Source organism: Fopius arisanus, unplaced genomic scaffold (genome assembly GCF_000806365.1).
Source record: "Fopius arisanus strain USDA-PBARC FA_bdor unplaced genomic scaffold, ASM80636v1 scaffold00043, whole genome shotgun sequence".
NCBI classification, from domain to species: Eukaryota; Metazoa; Arthropoda; class Insecta; order Hymenoptera; family Braconidae; genus Fopius; species Fopius arisanus.
Window position 1 is genome coordinate 296,497 of NW_011887782.1, and position 17,566 is coordinate 314,062.

The following is a 17,566-nucleotide window of genomic DNA, read 5'->3' on the forward strand; positions in this document are numbered from 1 at the left end:
GAATTTCTAATGTTCTGTAATGAATTTCTAATGTTCTGTAATGAATTTCTAATGTTCTGTAATGAATTTCTAATGTTCTGTAATGAATTTCTAATCTTCTGTAATGAATTTCCTATTTTACAGAATGAAGAAATGTACGCAGAAGGTGAACTGAGGAATAATCTTGATGACAGTGAGCGAGAGCGAGATTTGCAGGACAAAGTCGCAGAATTGACAGCAGAGGTAATAAATTTGACATTACATTGTCCAATTAATCGCTCTTCATTCATCAGAATATCCATAAAACGTATTCCTGAATACATAGAAGAACTGATGATAATGAAATGTTGAAACAAGAAATTAACTTGAATTTCTTCGGGAAGCAATTGCTACATCGCATTCGTTGGATATACGATAGTAATTAACACACTAATCCCTTATTATAGTTCCCCACGCCAATAACCAGCCCTGAGACAGAGCCTTGGCGATGGCTCGAGTAAGTTTATAAAAGTCTCTCGAGTACGTTTTTCTTTTTATCATGAACAAAACGTGTGTCAGTGTTTATGTACTGGAAGGGAGTGTCTGGCTGGTAGTTAGAATCGTATAAAAATGCTATGAAAGTCTCGTGAGATAGTGGATGAATGCCCTGAGGAAATGGAGCTGAAGTGCATGATGTCATTGAGGTATTTCGTTCATTGTGAATGTGAGGATTTTGCATGAAAAAAATGGCAAATTGCGAGATACATGAATTGTCAAATTCTTAATTTCAATCAGGAGGTCTGAATTAACAGATAATACTGCAAGATCTGCAAGAATAACGAGTGCGATGTAAATTTCATTAGCACAAAAAAACTGCATTGCATTATGTAGTGATAGATTATGTGGAATTGTTGATTTGGAGATGAGTAATGATGATATTTTTGCAACAGATCTTGAGATTGAGAAACAGCAAACGCCAGTGGACAGGCTCAAGTGATAAAAATTTCACAATCGACACTGAGAGTGAAATTGACGATCTGCGTATTTGCCTGCAAGACCAAATGATGAATTCAACATCATCGAGTTCATCGAGGCTCTAGCACACCCAAGAGCTTGCATCGATTGATCCATTTATGGATTTACCATCGATGCGAGCTATAAACACTTATTAAATTAATTAAATTTATAGGCGTATGTATATGGCACAATACAAAGTATTGCATTATTGCATTTTAGTATTAGAGGCTCTGCTTTTAATAAGTGAATTCTTTATAAGAAAATTGAGTGATAAGGATTATTGTAATGAGCAAATGATGATAGTGAAATTACGTGAGTTATTAGTTTCTGTGAGACATATATTTATAGTGTTTTAGATTGTTTTCACGTGATGAAACATTCGAACTGTTGGTCCATTGTTACTTCAAATGATTTTATTGACTTTTGACTTTTTTTTTCTATTTTATTGAATTTTAATTATGATAACTGTTCAGCAGTTGGATTATCCTATTTTAAGGGGCCAATCGTAGGAAAATTGCAGAGTTAAGATCTTTGATTTTTCCATGTGGTGTTCCAATTATTTATTAATGTAATTGTAGCTGTATTGTGCACACGTGCAATTCTTCTTGTGAATGTAACTGATGCAACTGCTGATGTGGTGGAAGCACCAGTTTTGGAGATGATTTGAATTTTTCCATTGGATTTTCATTTACTGAAATTTTTTTGTTGACATTCTGTAGAGTTGAGGAGAATCGTGGAAATGTATGAATCCTGAGACAAAACTGGTGCATTACGGTAAACAATTTTATATAATTTTTTCTAATGTTTTCAATAAGAGCATGTGTACATCAACACCAAATAAACGAAGACATTAATCATCTGCAATGTTAGAAACCACTGAACACGATCTGTAGAGGTGTGTAATTCTATATGAAATATATAAGATTGCAGTCAGCAAACAGAAAACTCCAATAGCTATATTTTTTCCTCTAGTCTTCTCTCTTCGTTCCTCTAGTTTATATCTCACTCGAGCTCCAACTCTTGGATCTGGAAGGAAGTAATAAAATAATGATAAGCGATTGAGCGTGAAATAATTTCAACCAGAAACTGTTCATGTTAATGTTGATGATTTTTAATTACCTCCTGCATCTTCTGTGCCTCTTGCGTCAGTAAATTATCAAGAATTTCTTGGAACCTCTGGCGTAACTTGAGATTCTCGATGTTTGAGATTTCAGCCTCTTGTTGTTCTCTGCGATGACGTAATTCTCGGAGCTCGCTGTGCAGTTGTTCGAGTCGCGATTGTACCGAATCTATTGCATATCAAAACACGTTATCAGCATTTGCTACTAAATTAAATTTACATCTAAATATTTAACTGTTCATTGAGACGTATTCACCTTTAGTCATTGACATCGATCCACCCTCAGAGTAAATATCAGGAATTATGTACTCAGAGTGGAATACCTCAAGTTTCGGGATTTTCTGGACAGTTCCAAGACTCTCCTGGTCGTCCTGAGACTCTGAGGGGAACATATCCTTGCTGAACTCAGTGATTAATTCCGTGGTGCTGGTGTCTTGTCCAGAACGTTCACCATATCGAACTTGGATGGAGTTCGAGTCAGAGACTCTGCTATCCGCTGATAACCTACTATTCTCATCCAGCTCTATGACGTTGATGTTCGCCTCTTCGTCGTCATCCTCACTATCACTGACAGCCTCTCCAAATATGTCGTGTTCAGCTATAATAATTCAATGGGAAATTTTATTACAGCATTACCTTTAGAGGTATAGTTGCATGATTAATTTACTTGGACTCTGTGAACGGATTTTGCCAGGACAATTAGAATAATGATTCTAAAATTGTTTATATTATCATGAGGCAATTAAAACAGTGATGGAGACAATGTTTACTCACCAACATCAACACTTTGGGAGGAATTCCCATTAACATTGTCCCGTTTTCCCTTGACAGTCCCCGAATTCGATACTTTGTTGGGTTTGGTAGTGTCTTCGTCCTCACAAATCACCTCCCACTTGACACTAACAGCGTCGTTATCACCCCTGAGAAGTCTCTTGACTTCCTTCTCAATCTCTGGTGCTTCGACGTATTTTTTCTTCAATGTTTTTCTAAAACGTCTTCGTCGGACGTTTTTTACTGGTGGTGTAATTCCGTGTGGCCAGAGAAATTTTCTGTCTACTTTGTTTGGATCTTTCTTCTTCTGACGCACTGGGGACTCGTCGTCTGTTATTTGGTCGTCCTCTTCTTTGCAGATGAGCATCTGGAAGTCGGGTGGAGCATATTCTTGCTTTTATTTTCTATTTCGGTAGTTGGGGGTGAAAATAGATTGAGGATTTTTATTTTTACCTGGCAGATGTCAGCGGTTTTGTAGAAACTCTTGTTGTCGATTGTTTTCAGGGACTCGACGACTGTGGGAAGATCGACAACCTGATGATTTGAAAATTCAATGGAGTGAAATGAAATTTCATTCAGGAAGTAAAACCTGTAAAAAATGTAAATACCTTTGCATGCAGCAACCAATGATCCATCCTAACTTCTCCATATCTCAAATCACTCTCAAGTTTTATCGCAAGTCTGTCCTTCAAAGACGCTCCGGACTGCAGCAATTCCCTGAGTACCTTAGCAGGTTCCTAATATCACAAATGAATCATCAAAACAAATATACAAACCAAATAGAAAACAATCCGAGAAAATATTTACCACAGGCAGCCTCATAACAAATTGGCTCTCCAACTCCGCCTGATTTGCCTGATTCTTCGAAGTCTCAGAATTATTAAAATGTCGATGCATGACTCAATGAATAAAAAAGAACCAAAATAAAACGTCTCCTTAAATTCTTCCAACTCTCCAGCCTGCCAAAAAAGCCTGAGGTCCTTTAAAAAAAAAATCTAAAAAGACAGGTTATGATGTTTACAAATGCTCTGACTGAATTCCCCCCCTTCACACCCCAATTGGGGTACAGTTGGTACAACTGGAGGGTATGACGCATCGATGGGAGGAAATCCCGAAGAAATATCCTGTAGTTGGAGGGGGGTGAAGGGGCAGAAGAGGGAGAAGTGAAACAAAATGTAACGACGAAGAAAAGAGGGGTAGAGTGAAAAAGAGGGGGCTAGAGCGAGGGAGAAAAGAGGGGATGACAGAAAGGGGCAAGTACAATTAAATATGGCGCCGGTGGGGTGTGGCGCACGCGCATGCGTAAAAAGTTTCCCCAACAATAGCCCCTGATACCCCCTCCCCACTCACTTATCCACCGGCCGGCAAAGCACGACAAAGTACAGGAAAGCACATCGAAGTATCAGTACCTCTCGATATTTCGTGGCGCGCAAATATCACTCTCGATAACTAAACGAGACACCTCACGAATAAAGACAAGACGCGAGAGTACTTTCACCCTTTGGTTTTATATTTTTGAAGAAGAAAAACAAGATGACGGTCGCTACTGAGGCTGAGAATAATACAACTGTCGCTGAGAAGGAGAATAAGGAGGTGAAGGATCTGAAGGCAGCTCTCAACGAGGAGACGCCGTCTGATAACAAGCAACAGACTGGGGATGAGACCAAGGACACTGAGAAAACTGAGGGTGAAAAAAAGGACGAGACAACCAATGACGATAACACGAGTAAGACAAATGTACACAAGGTGAATTTCGAGAAGGATGTCGTCTACCTTTATCAACTATCACGCACACCCCTCATTCCATCCATCTCACCAAATTGTCTCAAAGTTGAGACCTGGTTGAGACTCAACGACATCAAGTACGAGGTATTTATCATTTCATTCATATTCTATTTTTTGCTCCATTGTTCATCCCCTCCTCTTCCAAAATTTCCCCCATTTTCTCGTCCATTCTTCTTTTCACCCTCTGGAAATATCAAATTCTGTAGCTACAATATCCTTTTTATTATTTTGCATATCATCTTGTTTTTATTGAATAGTCAATTCCCAGTGGATTTTTAAGTTCAAGTATTTGTCTGACAATTTAGTGAGAAAATTCCCGAGTTTTATAATTCCCACAGGGCCAAATGTGGGTAGCAAATGTTCTTACATCGAAGTACTTTTGTTGTTGGGCTCGAGTAGGACGCCATTCTTATATTCTTAAGCCCCTCATGTTTCGCCGTCCTTGTTGCATCCTCGCCCTTCCCTTTTAAAACTCCAGAGCCCCCCCGTAATGCTTTATATAGATTCCTTATGGGACAAAAATGCCTCTCCGTTGGCGTTACAAATGCCTGAGTAACTGTAAAAAAAAAATGAGGGATGTTTTTCTCATTCTGTAAAAGTGTTTGTTTAATATTTGAGATTTTCCATGACTCCCCTCGGTATATCGATTTCCTGTGGTGGCTTTCATCCTCACTCTCGAGGGAAAAGAGGGTAATCTAATTTAGAGGCTTGTCTTGAGGATGTAAATGAGGAAAAATTATGGGGAATGTGCGCCTCAGACAGAGGATGTATTCATGCGTTCCAACTTTCTTCTGGGTTGAAACGCAGAATTATCTCGTCACTCTTGAGACGAAAATATCATGAATGAGTAATGATTCATAACTTTCGATAAGAGATTCAAAAATTCCTAGTATTTATCACCCGGAGTATTTTTACGAGGCAGTGATTCAGCATTTGCTTCTTTTTTTTTACGCATAATTGGCTATTCGATGCACGATGCCAACAGTTATGCATCGTTAATTATATTTATTAATTGATATTGGTAATGCACAGCTGAATAGCTCTCTTTCTCTCTCTCTGTATCTGGATCGGTAGCAGGAAAATAGAGGAATAATTCACATTTATTTAACGGTTGCATGAGCACGACATTCAATGGGGGCAAAGGAACTCAGTCACTTTACACATAACAATTCTGCAAAACGTTTACGTCCTGTCATTTATCTTTTGTATTATTCTTATTCTCCAAATGGGTGGGGTACGCAACAAGTGAACATTACATTTTCCCAATTTTCATTGTACCAGTCATTACGATAATTACATCTTGTCCTACGGTATCGCCTAAACTCATAAAACCGTTACGATTCATCGAGTCCCTCACTCACATGCCCAGTGGTCAGGGTCAGGGCATTTAATGACGAATCGGTGCCGTAGGTCATTAAATACTTTCTCATCATCCAAATAATGCCATTGAGATTAAATCTGCAATTAGGTGAACCATTAAATTCGTTATTAAGTGCATTAACTCTCGCATGCGAGATATTCCCACGAATTATGAACAAAGAGAATCGATAATGCGTGAAAAATTGATGAGTTTGGGTACCTGGAGTTTATAATCGATCCAAGTTTAAATTTCCAGCAGAAATGCACGGGCAAAATCCCTTTCCACTGCCTTCTCTCGCCAATAAACTCGAAAACTTCCAAAATATCCAATACTAACGCTGAATTTCCAATATTGGAATATCTGGTGCATTCAATTGGTGAGTAAAAATCCATAAATCATCACGGGATTGCAGAATACCTACTTCGTGACAGGGGGGGGAGAGTATAAATCATGGGCAAAACTTTTAGCCATTACATGACGGTAAAAATAGATGAAAATAGTGGATGGAGGGGGTTCCTGGTGGAATAATAAAAATGGAAATCCCTGGAATATTGTTACGCATTTTCTCCTTTTATTCCGTTTGTTTCGAATGAATGAGACTGTCTCTCTGTCGCTCTTTTGCCAAGTGGTGGCTCAACGACGATCAATACGAGTACAGTACGATAACAACCACGATGATGGCAACTCCGGAGCTGTCGAGTGGCGGGGATGTTGCCAGGCAACGGAAGCTGTCTACCCATGGGTTCATCGCCCTTCCTCCCATTTTCTCTCTCTCTCTCTCTTTTTACCCCCCCTTTCTCGCACCCTCTCTCCCCCTTTACCCAACCCCTCATCGCCTGCCCCCACCACCCCATCCCACTCTCCCCCAACATATAATACAGTAGTGTAATTTTTTATGAACGACATAACTTAATTAATTACATCTGATATGTCGTGACCATTAAGAAATGAGAGGAAACACCATCTCCCACTCTTTCAAGTCGTTTCTTTTGTTACTCTACCTCAATTAGGCATGATTAAGTGAAAAATGTATTTAATTCTTTCAGAATGTCGACCATAAGATGAAATTCCGCTCGAAGAAGGGACAGCTGCCATTTATTGAGCTTGATGGCACTGAAATTGCTGACAGCTCGCTTATAATAAAAGAACTCAGTCAGAAATTCAGGAAAGAGTTGGATGCCAATCTCACTAATGAACAGAAACTCATCTCCCACGCTATGACATCGATGATTGAGAATCATCTTGTGTGGGTGTACACGTACTGGCGCAGCAAGAATATGGATCAGATCATCAAGGGGTATAAATTGAATTTGCAGCACGCCTTTGGATCGCGTCTGCCAAATGGCATTCTCAATTTTTATTTCAAGATTACGTATGGGCGGAAGGTATGTGCATTTATTTATTTTTAAAAATTTTTTTGGTAAATGTTGTAGTGAATTTCATGTGGCAGATTAAAACATCTAAACAGATATTCAAGACTTTACTTAATTTAATTGATTAATCAATTGAACAATTTTTCAATGACTGCAATTAAAGTCAACGTGAAATATAATAGAAATATCGGGAAATCAGTGCTGAGTATTGAGACGAAAATTTGTCAATAGCGCATTTAGGAATTTAATTAATTTATTGAGGTATGGGGGTATGATTGAGGGTTTATTCAATTTTCAGAATCTGAAGAAAGTGAAGGCCATGGGAATGGGTGTGCACAGTACTGAGGAGATTATTCAGCTGGGGTATGACGATCTTAAGGTGCTCTCTGAGCTGTTGGCTGATAAGCCATTCTTCTTTGGTGATGAACCCACCACTGTGAGTATTATTTATTATTTTTTCCCCCATAAATGCTCTCGAATTATTTTGGAATATCAAGTGGAGATGAATGTGTAGCTGAGATTGAAAACATGTTTATTATAATTTCAGCTGGACGTAACAGCTTTTGCCCACCTGGCACAAATCCTCTACATCGAAAAGTCAACGACCTTCGCACTGAGGGACTACATGCAGGAAAATTGCTCGAATCTCGTTGGCCTGTGCTCACGCATGAAGGAGAGGTGTCTCCCCGATTGGGACGAAATCTGTAACACTCTGGATTTAAATACTCATTTACCAAAACCACCAAAGGAAGAGGAAAAGGACAGCAAAGGCGAGAAGAAAGAGACAAAGGAGTCCAAGGAGGGAAAAGAGGGTGACAAAGAGAAGGCTGATGTTGAGGAGAAGGAAGGAGAGAAGGATAAAGAAGTTGAGGAGAACAAAGAGAAGGAGGAGAGAGTGGAGGATAAATAAATACGTAATGGTTAATGGCTGATGCAACCAGAAAATGAAATAAGAGTGGACGGTGAGATTAAAAAAAAAAAACAATTAAAGAATGAGTCAGATAAGGGAAAATTAATTGAAATCGTATGATGAATTAAACGTAGAAAATTTATATAAGAAATACGAAACAAAGAGTCTGGAAGAGTTCTCATAATTGCTGATATAATTCTCAAAGTATATAGTACTGATTATTCATTTTATTATATTGATTTATATTCATTTTTTATTTTTATATATTTTTTTTTATTTTAGCATTTATGTGTAGCTAACGTATACATTTTTGCTGTTCTTCCGACTCTGCCGATTTTTTTTTATTGCAATGATTATTATAGTGGCACTGATGTTACAGAGTCAGAATGCAATATTAAAGCTATTGCAATAGATGTTTTTTTGCCATAAAGTTCATTTTTTTTTTAAGTGAAGAAATGTAAAGTACGTAAATTTCCGAGGAAATCTAAAATTCCATTGAGAGTCGATTGCCCCCTTTTTTTATGAGACACGATCATTTGAGGGAATTTCAAATGATTGAACAAATTGAACTCAATTTAAAATTGTTATGGAGTAAAATAATGAATAGTTATTAGTTAAAGCTCTCTTGGCCATGATCGATGAGATAATCGATTATTGGCGGACGTTTAATTATAATGAGGAACTGAAGACAATGGCCCGAGACAAATGCAACAAAATCGACCAATGGAGCAGCTCAATATAGCAAAAAAAAAAACGAAACAAGTCGTATCGATAGTCAGCAGTTAAAAAAAAAACTCGAAAAATTTGTTCATTTGAAGTCATGAATTTTGTGATATGAATGAAAGCGAAGTTACGATACGATTTAAACAAAAAACGACTGTATTATTAACCAATTGCATGCGTCATATTCTAATCGATTCGAAATTTATTGAGTAGTTTTAGCGAATTTAAACGGAAATGAGACACGAATGACGTCATTAAAGTACAATAATCATTTTTTCAATAGATTTAAATGAGAAAAGCAGACAGGAGAATTGAATCTGGGGTGAAGTGAAATAAAAGGGAGAGCTTTTATTTTATTTCATCTCGTCTCCATGCAGAAACGCTTTCGATGTTTTTGACACCAGTCTTGCATTTGTAATGACAGAATTTTTTACACTTTTTTTTTTTTACTTTTGGTCCAGCCTATCAACGCCATTCCTGTTAGTGGTAGATTTTTTTAATATTGTATGATATTCTTTTTACTAAACGATATATTCGATAAGGCGAAATATAAAGATACGAATCCTTTTTTACTGAATTTTTTACAACTATCATTTACAACTGAAGGCATTTATCATTATCGTATGCATTGCTCGTATCAATGGCGACTAAAAAAAGCATTGGTTTATCTTTTTTTGTGCATTCTCGTCGTAACTTGCACATGTAATTTTCATCAACATTGTTCATGTCAATTATTTCATTTTATTCTCGTAATTTCTCCTTCATTTTTAAAAAATCTGTAATTAGTTACTTTATTATCGATATTTTATATTAGAGAAGTGGACGGATTGACGTCCAAAATAATTACCATGACATGTCTTTCTGATAGAGAACGATTATTATTTACTTTTATGTTTGCTCTCTTTCTCTTGGATAAGTGGCAGCTGAACTCACTTGTACGCCTATTAAATATTTCTGTTGTTTTATTATTGGACTGAAGATTTGATTTTTTAATGATGATACGGCTAATTGAATGAACGAACTGTATTCTGTATTAGGAAATGAACGGAGGAATGGAAAACGAATTGAAAGCACATGCAAAATAGTTTATGAATAGTATACAGTGCATATTAAAGTAATTCAATGTGAGTTATAAGATATTTCGGTTACTCAGTGCTATACATTTCACTGTCATTATTACACCACCATTAATTGTATCATGCGAGAAAAATAAAATGTGTTTATAAATAAAAATTTTGTTGATTTTATTTATCAGGGACTTATCAGAGATTGAAAAAATCGATATGACTTATCGTTTGTGGAGGTGTACCTTTTCCCAAATGTTTTTATTACTGACGGCCCAGCTGGTTTTAAATCCCTCGAAAATATTTGGGACTTATCTGTTTACCTCAAACAGGGATTTTCCCAACATGACGAACTTGAGGCCCTTCAACCCTCATTTCTACCTCTCTGGCACCTCCCGGTGAGGCCATTGTGCGATTTTAAATCCTCTACTATTACCATTTATCACATTTTTGGGTATTTATTGTTTTATGAGCTCTCAGGAGGCGATTAAATCCCCAGAGAATCTATTGATTGTTTTGGGGCAGGGCAGAATGGCCGGTTTTTCACTCCAAGAATAAATTCCATTCCCGTGAAACTTTTATGAACGAAAATATCGATTTTTAAATGCAGTCAGTCCCAAATAACTTGTATTGATTTTCCTTATCTGGAACTGTGAAATATTTACATATATAATTAAATTTTTTTATTCATTCTCAATAAAAATACAAATATAAACATTACATATTTGTATATATATGTATATATGTATTATTGAAAATTAATTGAAATTTCAGGTAAATTAAAGCGTTTTTTTCCTTTAGAATACCAAAAATTGTTTAGCAGGAATTTTTTAAACAAAATATTTAAGAACTTCCGCGTGGATTTGAAATTGAATTTAGAGCTGTCTGTAGAAAATTCAATGGAAATTTTTGAATGTTTAAGGGATTTCCTGGTATTTTTTATCGCTCTCCCTTCGATTTTCGAGTGAATGCAGGCAATCAAACCCTCGCGCCCCAACTTCCTGGAATTTCTTGCTGAGCATGAGAACTCACCCTAACAACCCCTGTTTTATATAAAAAAAAAATATTGGGCACCCGTTTACGTCATGCCCACCACTTCAGTGCCAAAAAGATCTGAAAATTCTTTGATTAATCTCTGAAACAAATCCCTTCCCTTCAGTAACTTGAAGTCTTTTTATAATTGTGAACTGTCAGTGTGGAAATCCCGGGGATTCTGTTGAATTCGAATGGATCGAATCAAACCCTCTGCATCAGACATTATGTCAATACATTGAGAAAAATTGGATACTAAAATTAATATCTTGAGTCTATTGACGTGAGTATGATTTTCCACTGCCATTTCAACTCAAATACATTATTCATAGATTTATTATTAATTCTTATTTGATCTTGATTGAAGACAGTTGACATTTTTCATTTATAATTAATAAATTTATAAATTGGATTCTGAATGTCGAATAATTGTGTATTTTAAATAAATCTGGTGCGTATTTAGTTTGTTTATGGATTTACTGACTGTTTCTCTGAATTTTTAGAAAACTCAAAGATGGCTGTGGAAATATTCGATGAAGATCATTTTGCCATCAGTGCAATTGTCACTATTGGCATGCAGCTGATTTTTTTCTCGGTAGCTGCGACTTTTCAAATGGACAAAGTCACGGATTTTGCTGGAGGTGTTAATTTCATTATTGTTGCACTTTTGACGTTTTATCTCGGTCAAGAAGGAAAAGTGAGTGCTCACAATAAATTCTGACGCTTGAGAGTCCTTTGTTAATTACTAAAAATTGATTATTCCTCAATCGATAACTCCAATTATTTTCTCTGATTATAAATATTCTTTTAGACACATGACAGTCGTCAATTGATGGTGACAGTGATGGTATGTATTTGGGGGGCACGTCTATCCCTCTATTTGCTGTATAGAATTCTAAAAATTGGAAGAGACAAACGATTCGACGATCGCAAGAGTAATGTTATAAGATTCGCTGTCTTCTGGACGTTTCAAGTAAATATTCCGAGATTATTATTCCTGTGAAAGGATAATTCAATTGATGAGTGAATTTTCTCAGGCAATTTGGGTGTACGTCGTGAGTCTTCCCGTGATAGTAATTAATTCACCACGTCATAAAATTCCTCTTGCCCCGAAAACAATGACGACTCTGGACAGCGCTGGAACTGGTTGCTTCGTCGTTGGACTTCTAGCTGAGACTTACGCAGATTTACAGAAATTTGCTTTCAGACAGGATCCGGTTAATAATGGGAAATGGTGCAACGATGGTAATTCTATTAAAATTATTTTCTAATTCAATTGTTCTCCTGGTACTGCCTCATTCATACCACTGAATCATTTAATTGTTGTAATTAAATATCCAATAATGAGATTAAACAATCATTAATTAAACCCAAATTAAATTTGTGACCCTTAATTGGTCTTGATTGATTAATTGATATCAATTTTAGGGCTGTGGAGCTTCTCCAGGCATCCGAATTACTTCGGAGAAATTCTCGTCTGGTGGGGAATTTTTGTGATTTCTCTGAACGTCATCCAGGGGATAGAGTGGGTCGCCATCGCCTCTCCAATTTTCACGACGTTTATATTACTATTTTTATCAGGAATGCCATTGTTGGAAAAATCAGCAGACGAGAGATACAGAGAGTAAGTTTGACTCTGCAATAATGACCTCGTTTCAGTTAAAAATCAATCAATAAAACGAAAAAGGTAACATAGTTAATAACTTTGTCGTTGACTAATTGAAAATGGGTATTGACTTTTCATTTTTCGATTTCTTATCGCTATTTTTTGTCTAATGTATTAGAAAGATATTTTTCTATTTGGTGAATCATTTGGGAGAGATATGATTCTTAATAAATATTTTTAATTGTTCCCAGTAATGCGGAGTATCGACAGTACAAACAGTCAACTTCCCCTCTGATTCCCATACCCCCAACAATTTACTCGGAAGTTCCCTGGTTCCTCAAGTTCCTCCTCTGCTGTGAATTTCCCCTTTACGATTCCCTCGATGTCAAGCCACGATCAGCTGTCACTGAGTCAACATCAATCAGCCTGGCAGCGTCCACGTAGCTATAAATTCACGTCGGGTTTTCACTCTTTTGAATCCCGGCGTTTCTTCTTTCTTTCCAATAATTTCATTATTTAATTTATCTTTTACAAACCCTTAATTGCTTCAATTTCTTTGTTGCAATTTTCTTTTATTTTGCATTTTGTACTCTAGTCTTCCTTGAAAAAATCGATTTTACGCCATAGGTACGAATTTTGTTATTTATTAAATTATGAAGTATCTGGATTTTTATTATTTATTTTGTTCTAGGTAGAGACTAATCAAATGGGAATGAATAAATTCCGAACGAGGATAACAGTGTAGGATAAAATGAAAAGATAAATTAAACATCAGAGAAGAAAATTTGATGATGACTTGTTCGGTTGTCTTTTTATTTTATTCAACAACGAAAATTACTAGAATAACTGAAAATTTATCGATTGACGATTGAGCCCAGAAGCAAGAGAGAATCGAAAAAAAAGACATTCTGTGAATGCTATTTTCTGAATTGTTTTTGGATCGAGAGTGTGAGACGAAGTTTGAGAGAATAATCTAGTCCGTAAACGAACAATTTAAGCTCAATGGAAGATAATGAGAGCAGATTACAATTAACTAAGAAATTACGATGAAACTCAAGAAATATCGAGAAAGTCCAAACGTATTTATGATCGAATAACTGATTGAGATGAATTTATCCAAAGAATGTTCTGTAGACTGGACCAATAGTCCTAGGGGTGATAGACATAAATTAGTTGTTAATAGGTTTGAAATTTCTCAAAGGCCTCGTTCAACCGTAATTACATATTTCTGGTCCTTAATTTTTCATCTCTCGTTGAAGAAAAAAATTACAAGTCATAATTCCTTGAATGGGAAATTAATTATTTACGAATAATCACAAAATAGACAATTCCAAATTATTATTTTCGTTGATGTATATCTTTTTTTGTGATTATTTTTCAATGACGCAAAATTAATCAAATTCAGAACTCCAAATGTCAAGAAGAATTTCGACGAAAAGAAATTCGTCACGATTCTTGGATATCCTCAATATTTCATGAACATAATCAATTAGCTGTTACATCCATGTCGTCAGACGCAACTCAATGCAGTTGTTAATTATCTAAAAACGAGACTTGAAAAACGAAAAAAAAAAACGTACACCATGAGTGATGTCATTCATTTACGAAGAAAATTTCTTGAGAGGTCATTCAGAAAATTATAGCCTCAAGCTCAGCCCTAGCAGAAGCTTCCAGTGCATGAAAACAATTTCCTAGTCGTAAGAGTTCCACACAAAAAAAAAAGAAATCCAATTTCTGCGTGTCTTGTAAATTCGAAGAAGCCTTAGTATTTCATAGAGAATGAAATCTACCATCAATTATAATTAATCAAATCAGTGGGGAAAATAAAAAAAACTGCAGTTGTATCTAGTTAACTCGATGAATAAATCATAGGGGCGTAAAAATTTAGGCCTTAGAGTTAATGGAAAAACGAATTTATTTATCTTAAAATTTGTACATAACTTGGATCGCCTAGTTCACTTAATATCAATCAAAGATACGAGTCTTCAGTAAGAAAATATTAATTAATAGGTATGTAAGATGGCAGGGTCCCTATAGGGGATCTTCTAGGGCGTATCTCCTCAGCAATTGGTTGTGATTTCATCTCAATGTCTTCAGTGATAATATCCTCCGATGCTTTGTGCATCATCGCCATTACTCTGATTTTATTATTGATATTGCACTTTTTTCTCTCTAAATCTTCGGTACTACAGCTCTCATCGTAATATCTCTTTTTACTGTCACCGTGAGATGAAATATCAACCGATTTTTTCAGTGATTTTTGCTTGTTGTATGAGTTTAACGATTTTGGAAGCCTCAGAGTGTTCTGCTGTGGTAACAAACATGATTTATGAGGATATGGACAATTCTTACCTTTTGCACATTTCCCGTACTTGTCAAATTCAGGACAAATGCTGGTATGACGCTCTTTGCACTGTGAAATAATTTGTTGGATGATAAATAATTAGATAAAGTTGGTGATAGTAACACGTGGCACGTTGAAGTACCATGGATTCTTTGTGAAAATTTTATCATATCAAGTTGTAATGTTCATTCTATTATTTATTGGTGAGTCAAAAAATTGAGGAAATTATCTCAATCAATTGGATCTAATGAATAATAGAATAAATCGTTGAAGTTGAAATGTAGTAATGAATTACCTGGTCACCCTTGGCACAGTATCCTCGAAGGAAAGGCACACATATTGGAGTATTCGCCGAAACTTTAACGTGGAGATATTGACAGTTGTCGCGTGTGCAGCAGCCCTCGAGAAAGTACTTGCACGTTGGCATTTTCTCTGGGCCAACGTCGTGGGACAGTGGACAATTGTCGAGAAGGCATTTACCCTGGAGGAAACTAATTATCGAGATTGTCATCAGGTTTTATCATTCAGTGGAGGACTCATTGTTGGAATAATCAAAAGGATAAATTAACTATAATGAATATGAATTGTTGATAAGTTGATGATGTAGGAGATTCTAGAATTTTTAAAATCAGTGCATGCAGGAAAATCATTTACAGAAAGGGCATATGTACTTTTTACATAGGGCTACTTGTTTCTTGTCATGTACTTTGGGGCAGGTACCCTCTATATGTTTAGCACAGTAGCCAAATCGTTGGAAGAGGAGACATGGCTGATTATTTTTGCACATCTTGTGTCGTAATATTTGTAATGACCTCTGTTTTACTCGATTGCTGAAAAATAAATTCATGTAATTAAATTATGGACTTTGTCAGTTGATTGGTGGATGGATTAAAATACCTTATCACATGTTTGTAGTTGGATTTTTGGCTTGGATTCTGCAGGGACGATGTGCGGAAGGTACTGGGGTTTATTTTTGCTATTTTTCCATTTATCACGACGTGGGTGCGGATTTTTCTGGATTGAGGGGAGACAGGAGATTTTTTCTGGATCTTCGGGGATGAACTGCTGTTGGAACTCTTCACCAGCTGTGATTTCGATGAACGGTAGAACACTCCATCGATGTTTATCAAATTCTTGTTCTTCGACCTGTGAAGTTTTTCACAATTTTATTGATTTATCAATCATGACCAGATATTCAAATTTTTTTGTGGTTTACCCCAGTGTCTCCCTTGCGACTGTAGTTTTAATTTTGTCAGTGCCAGTCCTATCAATCTTATACTTATTCTGTGAGCCCCTTGAAGTGCTGGATTTTTGAGTGACCTTTTTCAAACTCCTCGCTTCCCTGTTGATTTTCTTCAATTGACTCGAAAAATCAACACCCTTGAGAGGACTCACTTTCCTCAAATGATTTGTACTATTGACCTTCTTCAATTGCTTCCCCCTGGAAACCCTGAGAATCTGCCCTTTGCCTAATGATTTTAGAATAGAACTCCCACAATTTCTCTGAGGAAGCTTCTGGTTCTCTGGTCTTATCCGCACCAATTTCCTCCTCGATAAAGAAACTAAATCCGGAGATGCAGGTTTGAACACTGAAACCTCGGCTTTTCTTTTATCCATTATTCCACCTGAGGACTGCGTTTGAGGTTGGAGTTTTACTCGTTCATCATTACGAATCTCTTCGATGATTTCGACATCTGGAATTCTGCTGGTGAGTTTCTCCATCAGTCTTGGATTCACGTGAACAGATTTCTGGACATTCTGAAACTTTTGATCTCTCGCCCTGGAGAAGGTGTTCTCAATCATTCCTTGTTGCATCGCATCATGTGTCAGTGTATTTATCATCCTGGGATTCACGTGAATTGCCATGTTGATGTGCACTTTGGGATTTATGTGGATCACATTTTTAGGTGCCTCTTTGAACATCGGGTTCACGTAAATTGTCGAGGGTTTATTGCTTGCTTGCATCTTCAGTTAATACGCACAATGTCATGGAATTGATGAATGAAGATACTGAAGCCAAAGCTCAAGGACTCGGTGCTCCTCTTGGAAATTTGGGTTGATTCTCATGAATTAATGTCGATGAATCACAAAAAATTCAATCGTTCAAACTTGTCAATAAAATTTATCCCAGAAAAATAATCTCTCATTTGCACGACCTAAAACAAAATAATAATCAATCTGCTGATGATCTAAAAAAATACCCTGAACAATTATTTTCATTACCTGTTTCTTCATGAAGTAAATATCCTCCCAAAATCCACAATTCGTCACTAAAAACAAGAATTCTCAACAGTCAGAAGTCATAAAATGTCAGGTCTACTTTTAGTCTATAATTTTTCTTCCTAAATAGCCTTTTGTTGACAGTTGAGGGTTTGAGTCCCTCCTCTGAACGAAAGGTCATTCAATTTCCCCGAAATAGCAATAAGGGAAATGGACATTCGTATTTTCTATGCAGATTTTCAGAGCAGGTATGCAACTTGGCCTTACCTGGAAAAACTCGTGA

The 17,566-nt window shown here is 36.5% G+C and overlaps 5 protein-coding genes across 5 annotated transcripts in view; 3 read left to right on the plus strand and 2 right to left on the minus strand.

Moving 5' to 3' along the window:
* Evi5 (ecotropic viral integration site 5) overlaps nucleotides 1-1,644 on the plus strand; it is a 6,229-nt gene extending 4,585 nt beyond the window's left edge. Inside the window, exons 5-6 of the mRNA XM_011305529.1 lie at nucleotides 124-222; nucleotides 909-1,644. Coding sequence (XP_011303831.1) covers nucleotides 124-222; nucleotides 909-1,058 — 249 coding nt within the window. The 3' untranslated portion in view covers nucleotides 1,059-1,644. The remainder of the gene's footprint in view (nucleotides 1-123; nucleotides 223-908) is intronic.
* A 100-nt stretch (nucleotides 1,645-1,744) lies between these two features.
* Nucleotides 1,745-3,964, minus strand: Taf7 (TATA-box binding protein associated factor 7). Its single transcript, XM_011305530.1, has 7 exons — nucleotides 3,674-3,964; nucleotides 3,475-3,603; nucleotides 3,320-3,400; nucleotides 2,870-3,233; nucleotides 2,352-2,693; nucleotides 2,095-2,264; nucleotides 1,745-2,001 (listed from the first exon to the last, which is right to left on the minus strand). Exons 1-7 carry the CDS (start codon nucleotides 3,761-3,763, stop codon nucleotides 1,978-1,980), a joined length of 1,200 nt encoding a protein of 399 aa, XP_011303832.1. The 5' UTR covers nucleotides 3,764-3,964; the 3' UTR covers nucleotides 1,745-1,977.
* Nucleotides 3,965-4,225: 261 nt separating this feature from the next.
* On the plus strand, nucleotides 4,226-10,250 carry fax (failed axon connections). Its single transcript, XM_011305531.1, has 4 exons — nucleotides 4,226-4,735; nucleotides 7,058-7,396; nucleotides 7,683-7,820; nucleotides 7,932-10,250. Exons 1-4 carry the CDS (start codon nucleotides 4,400-4,402, stop codon nucleotides 8,292-8,294), a joined length of 1,176 nt encoding a protein of 391 aa, XP_011303833.1. The 5' UTR covers nucleotides 4,226-4,399; the 3' UTR covers nucleotides 8,295-10,250.
* A 908-nt stretch (nucleotides 10,251-11,158) lies between these two features.
* On the plus strand, nucleotides 11,159-14,019 carry LOC105266984 (uncharacterized). Its single transcript, XM_011305532.1, has 6 exons — nucleotides 11,159-11,396; nucleotides 11,617-11,810; nucleotides 11,925-12,086; nucleotides 12,151-12,358; nucleotides 12,542-12,737; nucleotides 12,971-14,019. Exons 2-6 carry the CDS (start codon nucleotides 11,628-11,630, stop codon nucleotides 13,161-13,163), a joined length of 942 nt encoding a protein of 313 aa, XP_011303834.1. The 5' UTR covers nucleotides 11,159-11,396; nucleotides 11,617-11,627; the 3' UTR covers nucleotides 13,164-14,019.
* Nucleotides 14,020-14,059: 40 nt separating this feature from the next.
* ZC3H3 (Zinc finger CCCH domain-containing protein 3) lies at nucleotides 14,060-17,540 on the minus strand. Its single transcript, XM_011305533.1, has 6 exons — nucleotides 17,287-17,540; nucleotides 16,280-17,219; nucleotides 15,961-16,209; nucleotides 15,735-15,893; nucleotides 15,359-15,554; nucleotides 14,060-15,132 (listed from the first exon to the last, which is right to left on the minus strand). The coding sequence occupies exons 2-6, from the start codon at nucleotides 17,026-17,028 to the stop codon at nucleotides 14,719-14,721; spliced, it is 1,767 nt and encodes a 588-aa protein (XP_011303835.1). The 5' UTR covers nucleotides 17,029-17,219; nucleotides 17,287-17,540; the 3' UTR covers nucleotides 14,060-14,718.
* Nucleotides 17,541-17,566: the final 26 nt, after the last annotated feature.